The 19,608-nt window shown below is 36.4% G+C and overlaps 1 protein-coding gene across 2 annotated transcripts in view; it reads right to left on the bottom strand.

Annotated features, from left to right (window-relative positions):
- FAM241A (family with sequence similarity 241 member A) overlaps positions 1-3,141 on the bottom strand; it is a 120,675-nt gene extending 117,534 nt beyond the window's left edge. Inside the window, exons 1-2 of one of the 2 annotated variants that reach the window (XM_051967139.1) lie at positions 2,510-3,141; positions 1,088-2,262 (exon numbers count right to left, since the gene is read on the bottom strand). In XM_051967139.1, coding sequence (XP_051823099.1) covers positions 2,047-2,262; positions 2,510-2,854 — 561 coding nt within the window. In that variant the 5' untranslated portion in view covers positions 2,855-3,141 and the 3' untranslated portion in view covers positions 1,088-2,046. Of the gene's footprint in view, positions 1-1,087; positions 2,263-2,509 lie in introns of those variants that run through there. The other variant, XM_051967138.1, reaches the window with a different exon arrangement.
- Positions 3,142-19,608: the final 16,467 nt, after the last annotated feature.

Here is a 19,608-nt window from a genome sequence, read left to right on the forward strand (position 1 = left end):
CAACAGTGATAAATAAATCAAATTGTAAAAGTTGAACGTGGTGCTAAAATATATCTTTTTGGTTGCTTTTTTAAAAATGTATTTTCTAAATTTTGTTTCATATGCTAAAATAATTTATCTTGGTCGGAATATATTTACTAATTTTAAAATGGAGTCTAATTTAGAAGTGTGTGAGGGAGGGTAGAAAACAGGTCAGTTAATTGGTAAATAAGCAATTAGTGGATGTTATGTGCCAGGCACTGACAAGTGCTGGTGATATAAAGAAAGATAAAATAAACAAAGCTCATATATTATGTAGGAAAATCATTCAAGTGTAATATACAATAAATTATATTCCTGCCAACTAATATAATTAGTAACTGAGCTATGTAGGTAATTTTTCAAGCTATAAATTATTGTATTTACTGGTCAAAATTCACTTCAACCTTTGCTCCATTGTCTTTGGCTACCCACTTCATTCTCTTTCCATTGCTTTGATTATATACTGAGAATATTACAGGATGGAGCAGATTGGCAAGAATGTGAGTTGCCCACTTTCTCATTTTCCCTTATCTCAGTTCCCTTTCAACTTTGATACCAACATAAACCCAACTCATCTTTTTCTTCTTTATCAGCTTGCAACTCTATTTGTTTTCAAAGACTAGAAATAACTTGCTCAATATTAAAAGGCATCTGTTTGCGGTTTCAGTTCCTGAATACACCTTCACACACAAAACATAGTATTTGTGGTGTGGGCATATGTGTATACAAGTGTGTAACTACATATAGAATTATAAAATGGCATGGCAGTTGGGATTTTTGAGATCATCATGCTCGAGTCTCTCTTTTTACTCTGAGGAAAATGAGGCCTAGAGAAATTAAAGTGATTTGCACAAGTATGGAAATCCAGGATTCTCATCCAGATCTCTTGATTACACGGTAATATGAAAAGAACATTGGAGGGACAGCTAGGTTGTGAAGTGGATAAAGCACCAGCCCTGAAGTCAGGAGGACAACACTTCCTAGTTGTGTGACCCTGGGCAAGTCACTTAACCCCAAATGCCTGGGAGGGGGGAGGGGAAAGAACACTGGATTTGATATAGATATATATGTGGATTAAAAAACATTTATTAAGCACCTACTACATACCAAGGACTGGGCTAAGCATGAGACATACAAAGAAAGGCAAAAGACATACATATAAATGTGATATAAAAGGTGATAACCAGTTGTTTGGGGTCTCTAAGAAAAAAGGAAAAAAAGAACCTGGACTAGAAAGGACTTAGACCAGATATAAGACTTTAGTCCTCTCTAGAACAGGGTAGGTGAAATATTCTGGTGGATAAGTGTGAGAATGACCTATTTCTCAGGGTCTTTAAATTGTCATTTTCTTCTTCACTTTTTTTTTTAAACTAAACTCTCACCTCTTCATTCTACCTTTCCTGCCTCCTTTGATGTTAGTGCCTTCTCATTAAGCTCACTTCCAATTTACTCTGTATATACCTTGTGTAATGCATTATTTGCACATTTTGTCTCCTCCATTAGAATGTAAGCTCCTTGAGAACAGGGACTGTTTTTGCCTTTCATTTCCCCAGAGCTTAATACAGTGCCTGGCACACTGTAATAGTTTAATAAATGCTTACAGACAAACTATACTGTACCACACATGCATATAGATATAATATATAGTATACGTTTCTATGTATACACATTACTCCTTGTATATATACCACATATATATAGTACATGTATATACACATATTTCTTTCTTAACTATGCTTTTTTTGTACTTGCACTAGATATGTATTTTTTGCATAAACACACGTGATTCTTTATCTACCATATGTGTATTGTATATACATAGACATGTATAAAATACATGTTTATAGTGTGTATACACCTATAAACCATACATATATGGTATGTATACAAAGAGCCATAATTCAGAGCTGGATTATATGCAATGTATACTGGCACGTATAAAATCATGAAATGTGAGAGCTGGAAGGGACTTTTGAGATCACTTAGCTCAGTTTTCTTCTTTTTATCCTACGAGGAAATGGAGATTCAGAGAGGGTATAAGCGACAGGCCCAAGAAAACAGAAGTGGCAGAGCTGGGCTTCGAACTGAGTTCAGGGACTCCACTTTTTTTCCATTCACTGCACCTCGCTGCGGGTGGCGATGGAAAGCAGGAATGCCGCACCCCTCTAGGGTCTGGTCCACGCACACAACTTGACCCAGATGCTCACAAACTCCCCGCATGACGCAGTCCCCGGGCGGACCCTGGACAAGGAACAGAGAGAGCGGCGTCCTTCCTTCCCCACCCCACCCCCATACTCTCGGCGGGCACAGAGTCCGAGGCCGAGGGACCGGGGCTTGGAGTCCACCAAGAGTGAAACTTCCTTGGCGTCTGGGTTGGAGCAGTGTTGCGCTCCGGTACGTCCCGCCCAGCTCAGGGCATGCACTGACACAGCCGGCAGGCAGCCCCTGAGGGCTCTCACCCAATTCGCCCATTTGCTCACAAGCTCACCTGCTCCGGCTGCTCCTGGCCGCCTCTTCCAAGACCACGCTGCTGTTGCTGTCGCGGCCGCCCGCGCTGCCAAGGCTGCTGCTGCTGCTGCCCCGGCTGCTGCAGCTGCTCTGGCAAGCAGGCAAGCAGGCTCTGGCTGCCGCCCTCCTGCTTCGTCGTCTTCCCGGGCGTTGGCCCCGGCCCCGGCTCCGGCCTCTCCAGCCCAGAGTCGACTCCGTCCCTATCCTCGTTCAGTTCCCCGTCGCTGCCTGCACCGCGTAGCAGCTCCTCGGCGGAGCACATCCCGCCCCCTCCCTGGAGCCAAGTCTGGCAGTCCATTTGGGAAGGGATCCGGGACGCACGCATGGCCTCGCCCGCTTCCTAAGCTTCCTTCCCGGACCCCAGCGACTGTTGACAAGTCGTTGGGCCGGAGGGCGCCGGCGGCTCCGCTCGGGGGGTTGAGGAGAGCCTTACGGAATAGACGCTCCGCCCAGCCTCGCCCAGGCTGGCCGGCCCCCGGGGACAGAAGTGAGAGACTCTGTCCCGCTCCTTTAGGCACTCACAAGCCCCACCTCTGAAATCGGAAGCACTGCCCCTGGGGCGGAGTCCCAAGGAATTGAGGAAAGGAGGAGTCATGGAGGCGGGATTTAGGGTTACCCTAGCTCAGGTAAAAGCCATCCCTGAGGCTGGCAGTGAGGCTCTTTCCACTTATCTTTCTCTTCCCTCTCACTTTCTTCTCTTTACCTCTTCATTTCTTTCTTCCTTCTTTCTACCCCTTTCTAATCTGTTCCTTCCATTCTTTATTCTCCTTTTTTCCTTTCCCTCCACAGCCCTTTAGCTTTCTGTTTCTCTCCTGTTGTTTGCATCCCTTCTCTCTTTTTCTCCACCTCCCCCTGTTTTCCACTTCGCTTATGTTCTACTCCCTCTTTTTTATATTCACCCATTCTTTCTTTTCTAATTTTACTTTCCCTCTTATTTTTATTTTCACTTTTTAAAACTCTCCAAATTTTTATTTTTTCTCATCTCTTTCACTCCTTCAATTTTCTTGTCTCCAATTTAACCTTTTTTTTTACTCTCTTCCCCTTTCTCTTCTTCTTTCTGCTTTTGACTTTTTCCCTCACCCTTTTTTTCTCATTTCCCTTCTTTTCCTCTCCCCTTTTTTCTCTTTCTTTTTCTTTCTTTCCCCATTTGCTTTTCTTTCTGCATCTTTATCTGTTTCTCCTTTCCCCTCATCCCTTCCCCCCATATCTACCCTTTACCCTTTCCCAGATATTCCTCATTTCTTTTCCTTTCTCCTTTTCCCTCTCTGGTCTCTCTATCTCTATTTCTGTCTTTCTGTTTCCATATCTTTTTCTCTTTTCCCTTTTCTCCAATTTTTCTCCATTTGTCTTTCTTCCCTTTTCCTCTATTCTCTTTGTTTTTTCTCTCTCCATTACCCTCTTTCCCCCCATTTTCCCCTATTTCTCTTTCTGTCTTTTCCAGAATCTCCCTTTTTGTATTGGTTCTCTCTGTCCTCTTCCCTCCTCCCCCCATCCAAGATACATTTCCCTTTTCTTTTTACTAACATTTAACTTCACTGGAATGCAGTTAGAAAATTAGCTCTGGAAATGAAGTCATGGAAAAGCACTGAACTGGGGGGTTTAAAAGACCTGGAATTTGGCTTCATTTTGTCATTAAGCTAGCTTGTGTGACCTCAAGCAAGTGAATTCACCCCCTTCCCCCAGCTTCTGTTTCTTTATCTATAAAATAAAGAACCATAACATCATTGAGCTAAAGTAAAAGGACTTCAGAGGTTAAGTCAATTCTCTTATTTTACAGGTTAGAAAATTAAATTCAATTTAAATTGCCCAAGTACACACAGTTATCAGAGGTTGTATTTGAATTTTGATTTTCTGGTATCAGGATCAAGATTTAGACTAGGTAATCTTAAAGGTCTCTATCAGCTCTAAAATTCTTAAGTAGGTGATTTAAGTTTACTTCTGTTGGCAAAGGATAAAACCCATTGTTGGGAGATAGACCTACTTAGATTAGATTGCTAAATTCAAATTTCTCTTGGCCTTCAGCTCTTGTGCCTTAGAGCAATGGCCCTTTTAATTGAGAAGCCTCAAAATTTACCCTAGAGTACCAAAGTATTTTAGAATTCAAAGTGAGTTAGTGGCTTACTAGTGGGAGTCTTATACTCAATAGCACCCTGGAAGCTAAGCCATTGCCCCCTGGGACTTCTACCCAGAAACTCATTGCCTTAATCAGAGCTTGGGAACTGGGGAAGAGAATGAGAGTGAACATATATACTGACTCCAAATATGGTTTTCATATTTTGCATGCTCATAGGGCTATATAGAAAGAAAGGGAACTTTTGACAGCAAAAAATTCTATTAAATATGCAGGAGAAATTCTACAGCTACTACAAGCTGTCTACATACCCAGAGAGGTTTCAGTCATATTTTATAAAGGGAGATTCACTTCAAGCCAAGGGGAATAGGTTTGCAGATTTAGCTGCTGAAGTTGCTGCCCATTTCCCCTGACTATGGAACCTTTAATCCCCCAGCTACCTGATTCTTACACCTCTTCTTATAGCCCATAGGAACAAATCTGGCTGGTTTCAAACACCCTCAAACCAATTTTTAATCCCAGAGGCAAGTGGACATATATATATATGTATATATATATATATATATATATATATATATATATATATATATATATATATATATATATATATACCTTTAGAAAAGACTCATTCCTTATAGGCAAGAGAGGGCTAGGAAATGTTATTGACTAGCGTTGAATGAAAAGGAGGAAAGGTGTTTTCTTCCTTTTCCAAAAGTCATTAAAGTATGAAGGAGTATATTCAAAATTCAATACATAGAATTTAATGCCACCATGAAGATAAGGTTTCTTTGGGACTTAATTCCTTCCCCCCCCCCCTTCGGATGTCAGTACATTTTATTGCTGAAAATTTGGTTTAAGTATTAATAATATTTATAATAAGATCCGACTGATTCTTTTTTGGAGAAAAAAAATTAGAATTCTGCAAAACTGTAACAACCCTAAGGAACATAGGAAGCATTATTGCATTTTGGGATGGCTAAGTAATATATATTCCCTCCAATGACATTTTGTATCAACCTATGGGTCGATACAGTTTTGAGGCAGCATTAGTGTAAAATTACTATATTATATGTAATATATATGTATATATAATATATGAGAGGTACAGAAGAGTTTCGTTTCACTCTAGATCTTGAAATTAAAAAAATTCATATTTGTTTACCTTTTATACCCTTTTATTTATTGGAGACTTTTTAATATGGTATTAAGAGTACTGGCTCTAATAGTTACAACCTGGATGACTTTGGGCAAATCACTTAACCTTGGGTCTCAGTTTCCCTATTTGTAAAAAAGTGGGCACTAGACTAAGTAGCTTCAGGTCTTTTCCATCTTTGTTTCAATTATATATTGTGTGCCTACTTAAATATGTTCAAAGTTTGAGACCTATCAAGCAGTAAATGAAATTCAAACCAGAAAGCTATTGTTCAGAGTATTAGGTGTGGCATACCTTAAATAAATTTCAAATAATAGCTAAATCCAGTGGACCCCTTTTCAATCCTCATCTTCCTTGTGCTCTAATTTTCAGATTACTTTCTACTCTCTTTATCTCTTTGCTCCAAAAACTGCTTGTTCTCCAGGCTTGATTCTTAACTAAGAATTTTCTCCATAACACATTCTACTAGTGGTCTTGCTTTGAAGATCTCTACTAGAGGGGATCCCACTATTTTCCAGCCCATTCCATTTTGGAAAATTGGCTCAATTTCCAGGATTGCTTTCTCCCCCCTTGAAATCAAAACTCAATTTACCTCTGTGAAACTTATACACATTGTTTTAAGTTTTGTTCTGTGGTTAAGAAGAGCACATGTAATTTGTTTTTCACATGACAGTCCTGCATTTGCCTGAAGACACAAGAGTTAATGTCCAAGTTAGAATGAAAAAGATCTTACAGATCATCTAATCCAACTTTTCCAGGTTTCTGTAGATAACAAATAATAGAATGAGGATTCATGTTCAAGTTGTAATTTCAAGTTCAATAATCCATTCACTGCACTGCATCTTGCCTTGCTCTGCTCCATGTATCCCCTCTCCAGATATTTTTTTTTTTTCTTTAGGAGTTTCAATTACTTATGTGTTGTGATCTGGATGTCTTTAACTACCTTGTCTGCCCTTCTCTCAACATCTTCCATAGTTTTATGTTATATAAGACAGGGTAAATTAGCAGCCTAGAGGATTTGGTACATGGGGTTTAAGTAGTATTTGAATTGGATTTTGAAAGACATATAGGAATTTGACAAGAAAATAAGGGGACAGCTAAAGAATGAGTAAGATACAAAACAAGAAAAGCTCAGACTGTGTTCTAGAGAAAGAGGAGTTTAATTTGGCTGGAAGAAGTTTTCAAACTCTTTAGACTCAGGACTTCTTTAACATTTGTGAAAATTATTGCGCCCTCAAGAGCTTTTGTTTATGTGGGTTATATCTATCAATATTTACTGTACTGCAAATTAAAACATCTTAGTATTTTTAAAAATTGGTTTTGACTTCAAAGCTCCCAGAAAGGGTTTTAGAGTATTTGAGGGTCACTGAATCTCACTTTGTGAACCACTAAGGTAGAATTTAGACTCTGTAGAGGGCCATTATAGGAGATAAGGCTTGAAAGGTAAATGAGTACAATTTTGGAGGGATCTTGAATTTTAGGCAAAAGATTCAAACTTTGCTCAGTGAACAATGAGAAGCCATGGAAGATTTTTGAGCAGAGAAAAGTTTGAGGAAGATAAATATGAAGAATTTGGTGAGGAGGTTAGATGAGAGAGTAGAATGGTAGTAGGCTTCAGAGTTATCTAGGCTGATAGTAATGAGATGTTGATAGTGGAAATGGAGTTGGGCATAATCAACATAAAAGTTAAGGTGGAATCAGCAGTAATCAGTAATGGGGTCCATACGAGAGGCAGGGAAGAAGGAAGAATAAGAAATATCACCAAAGTTCTGAACATGAGAGTTTGGGTAAAAGGGTGGTATAATCCTCAGAAACAGTGAATTCTGAATTCATTGTCTTTCCCACCATGTCCTCCTATTCTTCCTAATTTTCCTGTTATTGGTGAGGGCACTACCAATACTCTCAATCATCCATGCTTACAATCTAGGTGTCATCTTTGACTGCTCACTCTTTCCCACTTCCCATAGCCAATCTGTTTCCAACTCTTGTTAATTCTACCTAGCCAACATCTTTCATACAATCTTACCTTTTTTTTTTTTTTTTTTTTGATGCTGTTGCTGCTCCAGTGCAGGCCCTCCTCACCTCATGAGTGAACTTTTGCTATAAACTCGTGATTGGTTTTCTTGCCTTAAGTGTCTATTCATTTTAATCTATCCTCTATTCAATTGTCACATTAGGTCTTGACCATGTCATCATCATTTATTATTCAATGAATTCCAGTGCTTCACCATTACCCTCTCTATTTGGTATTTAAAGTCCTTCATAATTTGACATATCATTACCTTTATGGTCATCTAATACCTTACTCCCCTCTTGTATTCTATAACATTATCTTCAGCTCAAAACAGTTTTTTATCGGTGGTTCCCTGATATCTAGAATTCTCTCCCTACAAAATCCAACCTTATGCAAAAATCCTTTCCCTAGCCCCCTTAACCTTCCCTCTGTTAATTATCTCCAATTATTCTGCATATGTTTTCTTTGTATATCATTGTTTATATTTTGTCTCTTCCACTAGACAGTGAGCTTCTTGAGAGCAGGGAATGATTGTTTGATTTTATATCCCTAGTATCTGTCATATAGTCAGTGTTTAATGTTTATTGACTGGCTGATTGTACTTAATTCAAAAGAAGAAATAGGTTCAGGTGGAAAGATAATTTTTTCTTTTGCATATATTAAATCTTCTGTGCTGATGGAAAAAGAAGTAAGGATTGAAATAGATTTATGAGTCATATGCTTAGAGATAGCAATTGAAGTATTGGAGTAAATGGGACTGCCAAGGAAGAAAGTTGTAGAGGGTTAGGAGTAGAAGGTCAATGACAGAATCTTGGAGGATATCCACACAGAGGTTTTAAGGATATAATGAGATAGCAAAGAGACAAGAACCATCAGTTAGTGGGCTAGGAGGAAAACTAGAAAAGTATTCTATTTCTAGAATCAGGAAATTTTAAAAAAGTATCTAGGTAAGGTCATCAAAGAGGATGAGGACTGAAAAAAAAAAGGTCAAAGAATTTAGCTATTAGGATGGGATCAATTTCAATACAGCAATGAGAACAGAAGCCAGATTGCATGGATTGATGAATGGATGATGAGAAAATGTTGAGTGAAAACAACTTTTTCAAGAAGTTTAATGGTGAAAGGGAGAAGGAAAACAAGATAGGTTAGGTGGAAGGTATAAAAAGGTCACAGGAAGGCTTTTCTTTTCTTTTTTAAAGGATTGGGGTGATCCCAGCTTCTATGGAGACAGATGACAAGGAGCTGGTAAAAGAGAACAAGGGAAATTGATGGGGGAAAAAAGCATTTATTAAATGCTTGCTATGTTAAACGACAACAATATATATTTTACAAAGCTTCCAGAATACCACTAGAAAAACAACATAATTTCTGTTCTTCATATTCTATTAAAGGGAGATAGTTCATATGGAAGTTTAAATTTCAAGTCAGATGGAAAAGCCCCACAATTCTTGGGGGTTCAGGGGAAAAGAAAATGGTGATACATCTTCTTTAATGTAATTTCCATTAATAAAGCCACATCTATCTCTGAAATTGAATCATTTGGCAGCCTTTGGTGTCAAGAATATTCTTTTCTAGGTTTTTTTCTGAGGAGACAGGGGTTATATATCTGCAGAGGACCATTGCCAGGTCACATATCTACAAGGTTACTTTTCTGAACTGTGGCTGCTGAACAGATTAGAAGTAAAGTGAATGCCTGATCTTGACAAATCAAGGGTATTACTATTCTTCTCAAGGCTATTGTTTGGTTGGTGGTAAGTATGTTAGGCCCTTTCTTCATAAAGATTGTTCCATTTAGTTTTCACTGTAAGGGTTGAGCTAAAAACAGTGTGTTTGTGGTTTGAGGGCACAGAAGTTCCTAGAGTTCTTGGGCTTACTGAGAATTACATAATAAATCAAATAAATAAAAACATTTTTTTTTTAGTATAAAAGAAGCTACCTTAATATAGGTAGTGAGAATTTATTAGACTTCTTGAATAGGGTTCCATATAATTTTGAAAGAGATTTTTATATTGTAGTTGCTTTATCCAGGAATGTGCCAGAGCCAGCTTTAACTAGCATTTGAGGGCTGATTATTAAAATGTTGTGCGAAAAATCAGCAATAGCTACAGATCAGTGCTTGAATTATTGTTTTGGCTAGACTTAGGAAAGTATAAGTATAAGTAATTCAGATTAAACTTAAAAGTATGTGTGGATATATTTCTCTCCCACTCTCAAACTTCTCTGAAAGCCACATTACTAAACATTTACCAACATACTCCTTTTAAAAAAATAGCTTTTTATTTTTCAAAATATCTTTTTGCAAAGATAGTTTCCAACATTCACCCCTGAAAAATCCTGTGTTCCAAATTTTTCTCCCTCCCTCTATTCCCCCAATAATCCAATATAAGTTAACCGAGCAGTTCTTCTAAACATATTTCCACATTTATCATGTTGCACAAGAAAAATCAGATCAAAAAGGGAAAAAAATGATAAAGAAAAAAACAAGCAAGCAAACAACAAAAACGTGAAAATACTATGTTGTAATCCACATTCAGTCCCCATAGTTCTCTCTCTGGATGCAACTGGCTTTCTCCATCACAAATATATTGGAATTGGCCTGAATCAACATACTCCTGTACTGTATTCTTCTGTAAACTCTGTTTGAGTTCAGCAGAAGTATAATAGGAATGAAATAATCATTAGCATGGAGGCCTCGGGACTAGAGGTAATAAAGACAATAATAACAGTAATAATAATGAATGGCATTTATATACACTTTAAAGTTTGCAAAGCATTTTACATCTGTTATTTCATCCCTGTTTTTGTCTTCCAAACTGAGATTATTTCTGGACTATTGTTGTTCTTTTTGGCAGAGCTGTAACTAGATTAAGACAGATGTGACTTTTCTCCCAGAGTGCTGACATTTCAGGGGGTTAGTGCCTGAGACATTGCTACCCTCAAATCTTAAATTCCTCTATCTATCTGTGCTACCCATCAAGGCATCATTGCCTTACTCAGCTTTATCCCTTATCCCATTGCCATGGTACCCATATTCCTCTTTTCCCTCAGACTTTTATGTGTTATTCATTGATTTTGATGAGGGGCAGGGGAGGGGACAAGGGTGGCCTGCCTCTCTTGTGAATTCACAATTGCTACATCCCCTCTCCACTAACCTTTATGGCTTCTCAACTCCTAATCTATCCTTCTTTTTCTCAACCTGATATGAAAGAATTCCAAATTATGGCTCTACTTCTTGCCTCCTTGAAAAGTCAGCTTTCTTTATAGTATTGTCTTAGAGCAGACCAAGAAACTTTCTCCTAACTAGCTTAGTAAAGACTTACTTTTTTCCTTTAGATTCTGTTGTACTAAGATACTCCCATTTCTTTTTCCCAAGTCTCTTTTGCCTCGTGCTTTATATACCTTGATCTATTATTCTCTTAACCGAAGCACCATTTAATTTTTTTCAAAATTTTTATGAAAGATTAAGAGAAATATTTCTTGTTGATCATTAAAAATGATTATAATTAAGGAAGAAACTAAGCATAAGGGTTCTAGATTAAATGATTTGCCCCAAATCATACAATATTTTAAAAATCATACAAGGTCCATGGATTGATTTAAGGGAGTCCTTAGTCTTTAGGAAGGAAAATTACATCTTTATTTTTATTCATCTTTAACTGAAATTTAGCATTTCCTTCAATTACTTAAAAACATCATTTTGAGTAGAAATTCACATGCTTTATCAGAGTATCAAAGAGTTCTTTGGCAGAAAACACATGAAAAACTCCTGAAATAGTTAGCAGCAGATCTAGAATTAGAACTCAGGTCTTCTAATTCTCACTATAGCACTCTATACTTAACTTTTCCTCCCGAGCCATGTATCTCTCACCATATCTCCCCAAACCCATATACATAGGCATACACATACATGTGTACATACATGTGCACACATACTGCTTTTAAGCTTCTTTCCTATTAGATTGTAAAATTTTTGAAAGCAGGGATTAGCTTTCCCCTCCATTTCTTTGTATCTCCAGTCTTAGCACAGTGCCTGATGCATAGTAGGCGTTTTTTGGTTGTTCAGTCACTTTATGGTGTCCAACCCTTTTGTGGGGTTTTCTTGGCAAAGATTTGCTATTTCCTTCTTCAATCCATTTTTACAGATGAAGAAACTGAGGCAAACACAATTAAATGACTTGCCCAGTCATACAGCTTTGTAAGTGTATAAGTCTGCATTTGAACTCAGATCTCCCTCACTGCAGGGTTAGCTCTTTATCCATTGTGCCACCTACCTAGAAATACATCTGTAGTATGCATTTAAACATTTATTGATCTGACTATATACTATCTCTTGCTGCTTACCACATGATTAACCATCTTTAGAGACGATATCCCCAACATGATTACATATTACAGATACCAAAAATACATGAAGTTGTGAAGATTCATTACCATGTCTAATGTGAATGTCTAAAACATAAAAATACAGCAAAACCAAACTTCAGCCTCTTGCCATGTGGGTTAATGGAATGGGAAGTGCAAGGTTTTTGTTACCTTGGTAACAGTGATATGTTAGTCTCCTAATATATGAAGTTGAGTAGTGATTCTTATTAGAACATTTGCTTTGGCTTTGCCCAGGAATTGGTATGTGATCTAGGACAGATAAATAGTCTAAATAGCTGCTAAAATATTATTTCTCTAGAAAGTATAAAAATTCCATTTGTGCAATTGCAGTGAGAATACATTATTGGCAGTCATTGGTTACCTTTTCAGGAGAAAGGAGAAATTATATAATTTTAGAGTAACCTTAAGACCAAAGAAATTTATTCATGTTAATTGCTGTGCCATTTTCAGCCCTTCCTTGCTGACATTGGTAGCTCTTCTTTCTATTGGAGTTTTCCCTACTTTTGCAAATGTGGTGTTGTCAAATTATAATCCACCAATCTAGAACTAGAAGGAGGTTGTTCCAATCCTCACATTTTATAGATGAGGAAATTGAAACTCATAGAGGTTAATAAAAGTAGGAAGCATCAGAACTACATCATCTCACCTCAAAATGAAACATTCCACTAAGCTCTTTGGCTTCTCTACAGTATATGTAAACCTAAAGGGGAAAACAAAGAATTGACTCATTTGAAGGGCTGTCAGTAAAGTATCCACAGAACTAAAGCTATTGAACTTCTTCCTTTTTTTTCCACATGAGCTTTTTCAAAGCTAAACTTGACTGGATGAGAGAGAAACCTACACTAAATCTTCAAATATTTGTGAATAACTTCTATCTTGTCTGTTTTTTTAGTGTCACTGATTACTTTCATTGAAGCACATGTTACATTAGTTTTCTCTCTCCAAGAGATGAGAGAAGGTAAGAATATAGATTAAGACCTGTACTTTATTTGTTTTTATTGTAAAATAAGATTATTCACAAATTTTAATCATATCCTTTATAAAAAGTTCTAGCTTTTCTCTTGGAGCCTCTGATTGGTGAGACATCAAAGAGAATTTGCAGAAGTGGGTGTTTGAATACTTTTAAGTTCACAGTATGTGAGTGGTATCTTTAAATGAGCAGACAGTGGAAGGTGTTCATCATACAGGAAACAGAAACTAACTGGGAGGTCCAAAGAGGACATGGGCTTTGAAAGAGAAAAAGAAAGGGAGTCTGCTTTTTACTGTGTCAAGAGGAAGAAGCCATACAGAGAGCTTCATCACCAATTATTATAATTGAGTGACTACTAGAAAAAAACCCAGACACCAGTTTAGAACAATAAAAAATATTGAACTTCACTAAAGAATAGAACCAGTCTAGAAATGGGCATTTAATATGTTTCAAGCCAACTGGACAGCATAAAAAAGATTAAATCTTATTTTAAATTCTATTTTTAAAAAGGTGCATTTCCAGGAAAGTTTTCTGATATCAAGACTTCAGGTAGTTAACCAGACTGTTTTCTGTGCTCAATACCCTCCTGGTGTTAAGCATTCTCAGTAAACCATTTAAGCTGCTCTTATAGTGTGCTGCCAGTCAGGTATACACTAACTTTAGGGACTGGAACAATTCAGAGAAAAATTGTGAGTAAAAAGTGTTTATTCAGCAAGGCCCAGGCACATATCATTGGACTTATTAGCGGATGTCATATTGCAGTTGTGACTGGCAAAGATAAAAAACACTATCCATTGAGCTTCCCCATGAGAGATGAACAGGTATGACTACAGGTATAAGAGCTCTTTTGACAATGACCTTTCCTTATTTGTGGGAGGCATGATTGTTCAGAGGGAGCACAAGAGGGCCTGGATATTGATGTATTTCACACGTTGATGACAATTTAACTTTTAATATCTTAAGTTAATGTTTATGCTCTGTAGAGAGGATTATTCCATTGGGTAGTTAAAGTCAATATTTGATTATAGCTAGTTAGCTATAATCTGTAATAATAATATTAACAATTTATAAGATTCTGATGTCCAGGAACAAAGTTGAAAATACGTACTTTTATGTTTTATTCTTTGCATTTGTATCCCCATTACTTAGTATAGTTCCTATTGCTTAGTAGGCACTTAATAAATATTTGTTTTTTGATTAAATGATTGATTGGTCAAATAATTACTAGCTGTGTGACTCTGAGAAAGTCATTTAATCTTAGCCTCTTTTATAAAATGAGATAATACCACATTCCTTCCAGGTTTGTTGTAAGGATCAAATTAAAATACTTTGTGACCCTTAAAGCACTACTAGTTGTTATTATTACTGAAAAACAAAGGCCAAGAGATTTACCTTGGATTCAACTGTTGGTTAATCTGAAGAGGTGTGATTCTTGTGGTCAATATTCCTCAATATTCTATTTTCTTTAATTGCATCTTTCAGTGCAAGCAGCTCCTGGTCCTTGATAGAATTGTAACATATAGATCACCTCAGGAGATATTCATATAAGGCTAAAGTTGGGAGAAGGTTGGTGCAATGTGTGAGATGTTCCTTATTTTTCCTCCCAGCCCCCATAACAAAATTACAAACATCATATCTTTCTGATGGATTATTTCAGCAGACCTGTTTTTAAATCTCCATTTTTTTGATGAGCAGACAGATTTTTTATTAGTTAATTTTGCTTTTTCAACTTAGTGGCATTTTTCTCAATTTTTTTTATTATAGCTTTTTATTTACAAGTTATATGCATAGGTAATTTTATAGCATTGAGAACTGCCAAACCTTTTGTTCCAATTTTTCCCCTCCTTCCCCCCCCACCCCTTCCCCCAGATGGCAGGTTGACCAATACATGTTAAATATGTTACAGTATAAATTAAATACAATATGTGTATACATGTCCAAACAGTTATTTTGTTGTACAAAAAGAATCGGACTTTGAAATATTGTACAATTAGTTTGTGAAGGAAATCAAAAATGCAGGCAGACAAAGATAGAGAGATTGGGGATTCTATGTAGTGGTTCATAGTCACCTCCCAGAGTTCTTTTGTTGGATGTAGCTGGTTCTACAATACTGCTCTATTGGATTTGGTTCATCTCATTGTTGAAGATGGCCATGTCCATCAGAATTGATCATTATATGTTATTGTTGTTGAAGTATATAATGATCTCCTGGTCCTGCTCATTTCACTTACCATCAGTTCATGTAAGTCTCTCCAAGACTTTCTGAAATCATCCTGCTGGTCATTTCTTACAGAACAATAATATTCCATAATATTCATATACCACAATTTATTCACCCATTTTCCAATTGATGGGCATCCACTCAGTTTCCAGCTTCTGGCCACTACAAAGAGGGCTGACACAAACATTCTTGCACATACAGGTGTCTTTCCCTTCTTTAAAATCTCTTTGGGATATAAGCCCAGTAGTAACACTGCTGGATCAAAGGATATGCACAGTTTAATAACTTTTTGAGCATAGTTCCAAATTGCTCTCCAGAATGGCTGGATGTATTCAGAATTCCACCAACAATATGTCAGTGTCTCTATTTTCCCACATCCTCTCCAATATTCCGCATTATCTTTCCCTGTCATTCTAGTCAATCTGACAGTGTGTAATGGTATCTCAGAGTTGTCTTAATTTGCATTTCTCTGATTAATATTGACTTGGAGCATCTTTTCATATAGCTAGAAATAGTTTCAATTTCTTCATCTGAGAATTGTCTGTTCTTATCCTTTGACCATTTATCAATTGGAGAATGGCTTGATTTCGTCAATTCTCTTTATCATTTTAAAAGAGCCTGTAAGGAAGATGATTTTAATTTCAATTTATTGTAAACCTGTAGTCAGGAAGACATGGGTTCAAATCTAGACTCCAACATTTCTATTTCTGTGATTCTGTGTAAACCACTTAAGTCTCTATCCATCTTAATTTCCTCATCTCTAAAGAGAGAATAATAATGACATCTATCTCCCATGGTTGCAAGGAGCAAATAGAATATGTAAACTGCTTTGCAAATCTTAAAACACTACATGAATGTTATTATTATTGTTATTATTTTTTATCAAGTGTTTTTGCAAATGGTCACACAATGAGATGTACTAGAGAGGGTTCTCTGGGTATTGCTGGGGGATAGCACAGTATCAGTGGCTAGAGAGCTAGCTGACTCCATAGTCTTTCCATATGCACTCTGCTCCTCATGATTCATCAGGAAACAGAACTCATAAGCAGAGCAGAAAGCAGGAAGACAGCCATTGTGTGGGTGACTTTGAAGAAACATCCCTCTGTTTTCCTGTGCCCAGCAGTACTTATGTTTGATGGATGTTAAGTGATTTTAAAAAATCCTTAAAGTATATCACTGGGATGGTTACTGAGAATCATCCGAATCATGGCAGGAAAGGAAAAATATGTTTTTGACAGGCATCTGGTATGGTAGAAAGAGTTTAGTTAGTGTATACCTGACTGGCAGCACACTATGATATAATATAATCTTTCCTCTGGAGCCAAAAAGTCATGTGTTCAAATCTTTCCTTATATACTTATTAGCTGTATGACCCTAAATAAATCATTTACTCTCAAAGCTCTGGTTTGTTTGAGAATTAGTAGTAGCATTTTACCTATATTATTATGAGGACCAAATGACATAACATAAGAGAAATGTTTTGCAAACATCATGTTATCCATTACTGCTATTGCCTCTGATGTTATATCTATATAATAATGGGTAAAGCTTGGCCTCATTTTCTTCATCAATCAAATGGGAGGGGTTGGAGTAATTGGTTTCAGACATCCCTTCCAGATTCTTCTTGAGGACCTATCCCTATTAAAAAAACAAACTATTATCTGTAGTTTTGGCTTCATTGATCAAATAGGGCTTTTTAAAAGTTTATTATTTTAGTGAACAGTTACATTCACGTTGATTACTTATTTAGTACTTAAAGTTTTGTTTGCTTGGTGTTTTTTTAAAAAAGGATATGATTTTTTCCGATTTCTAACGATAAATGTTAGGAGTAATTTTAGGTCAAATTGTAATTTACTAAAATAGAAATGTTTATATTCTCCATGGAGTCCTACTTATTGTGACATAGAAAATTAAAGAAAGTTCTTGAAGATTATACCAAATCTTGATTGTTTCTCTGAATTAGAACTTCAGTCTGGTGTAGACATCTAGGTGATATCTATCTGAACATGGAAAGGTTCATTGCTTCTCTTCATGGTGATCAGTTTCTGATTGACAGCAATATGTCTGCCTAATTATAGAGGGGCTGTAATTAGCATTGGTATGACTGTTTTTGAAATAACTGTTTGTTATATATTTTCCAGTTTTTTTAGAATATGAAAGTTGAGCACTTTCTAAAGACCTCATTTTTGTCTCCTGAAAGCTGATAATTTCAATACAGTAGATAATTTCATTATTTCATTATTATTGTGATGAAAGGCACAAAACTAAGCCACTAAAACACAAAACTAAATATAATGAAAATATTTTCTGAAATTCCTAATATACCAGACTCTATAGAATAGGACAAGGGTAAATTTTGCATTATGTTTGCTAACTATCAAAATATATGTTTAGTATATATGTAGTAAAATTGGAAAACATAACAGAATCTATTATGAGTAAAAAATGATTAGGTTCATTGTGGCACAGGGATCATTATCCTAACTGTTTGATATAATAAAGGGAAGAAACAGTCAAATGGATAAATTATCAGTCTTTGACACTTGTAAAGTGGGTGCAGTATACTAATAAGTATATTTGTATACAGAGAAATGCACACACACACATATGTTTACACCCACACACATATGTACCCACTACACACATATATAATAGCAAAATGTTTGTAAGCCTCACACATCAGGGTTAGCTAATGTTAAAATTAGGAAGAACAATAGCTAATATTTATACAAGACTTTAAGATTTGAGAAGTCCTTTGCAAGTATTATCCCTTTTGAATCTCACTATAACTCTGGGAGATGAGTGCTTTGAAAATTTCAGTTTGGGGGCACTTAGGTGGTGCAGTAGATTAAGCACCAGCCCTGAAGTCGGAGTTCAAATCTGGTCTCAGACACTTAACACTGCCTAGCTGTGTGATCCTGGCCAAGTCACTTAACCCCAATTGCTTCAGGGAAAATTTTTTTTTTCAGTTTTACAGATGAAAAATCTTAGGCAGGCAAAGGTTAAGTGACTTACCCAGGACATTGTATCACTTAAGTTCTTCATAATAAAACCCAGTAGATTCTTTTTTATTTTCATTTCAGATTAATAAATTATCAGTAAAGGGACCTTAGAGGTTACTGAGGCTAATTATCTTATTTTATAAATAAGGAACAAAGATATGGAGAAACTTAGTTCCTCACCAGTACCAAAGCCAATATGATGAAGCCAATATAAGAAGCTAAATGTCTTGACTTCAAGTTAACTAATCTTCATTGTACTGGGATGAGATTTCATGCCAGGGAACTAAACTTCATTATTACTATTATATGGAAGCATCTGTGATTAAAATTATGATTTTGGAATTAGGTCCATAGAATTTTAGAAACAATTTATATTTAAGATATCATATATAAACTCATCTGTTTGACATTTAGATAACTTGGCCCTTTCCTACCTATCTAATATTGTTATATATGACTCCTCTCCAAGAGGTCTAAGGTCTCAGCTTATTCTGGTTGATTTGATGTTACAAGATACTTCATTGTCCATCTCAATGTCTTTGTTCTGGCTGTTTTGATTTTATTTTTGTGTCCACAATTGTGTACGTCTGGAGACAGTAGACTTAATAAATGCTTGTTCACTAAGTGAGTTAGTTCAATTTCTTTGTAACTTTCCTGCAAGTGAAGGAAATGTAATCAGAAGGGAAAAAAAGTTAAATTTGCCAATTGTTCTTCTATCCTCCATTCAACCACTAAAGTGATTTTCCTAAAAGACAGGTCTGACCATGTCACCATTCTTTGCAATAAACTCCAGTGGCTCCCTAATGATTCCAGAAGCAAATATAAAATGCTCTGTTTGGTATTCATAACCAATTCTCCCTATCTTTCTGATCTTCTTTAATCTTTTCATTATATACTCCAATTCAGTGACACTGACTTCCTAGCTATTCCATGAACAAGATATTTTTTCTCTTGGCTCCAGGCATTTTATCTTTCTGTCTCCCAAGCCTTAGAACATTCTGCCTCCTCTGCTCTGACTGCTATAAGTCCTGATTAACATTTTATCTTCTTCAGCTACCCTTCTCCAATTTTTCTTCATTTTAGTGCCCTTTTCCTGTTAATTATCTCCTATTTTTCTTATGCAATTATTCCTACTACATCGTAGGTTTTAGGTTTTAGGAGCCTGGTTCCACCCTACTTCTTGCACCCACAATCTGGAAAATATGCATAAAATTTTTTGCTCCTCACTTCATACCAGAGAGGAATTTTGAATGTTTTTCTTTTCC

The sequence above is a fragment of the Antechinus flavipes genome, chromosome 6, assembly GCF_016432865.1.
Source record: "Antechinus flavipes isolate AdamAnt ecotype Samford, QLD, Australia chromosome 6, AdamAnt_v2, whole genome shotgun sequence".
Taxonomy (NCBI): Eukaryota; Metazoa; Chordata; class Mammalia; order Dasyuromorphia; family Dasyuridae; genus Antechinus; species Antechinus flavipes.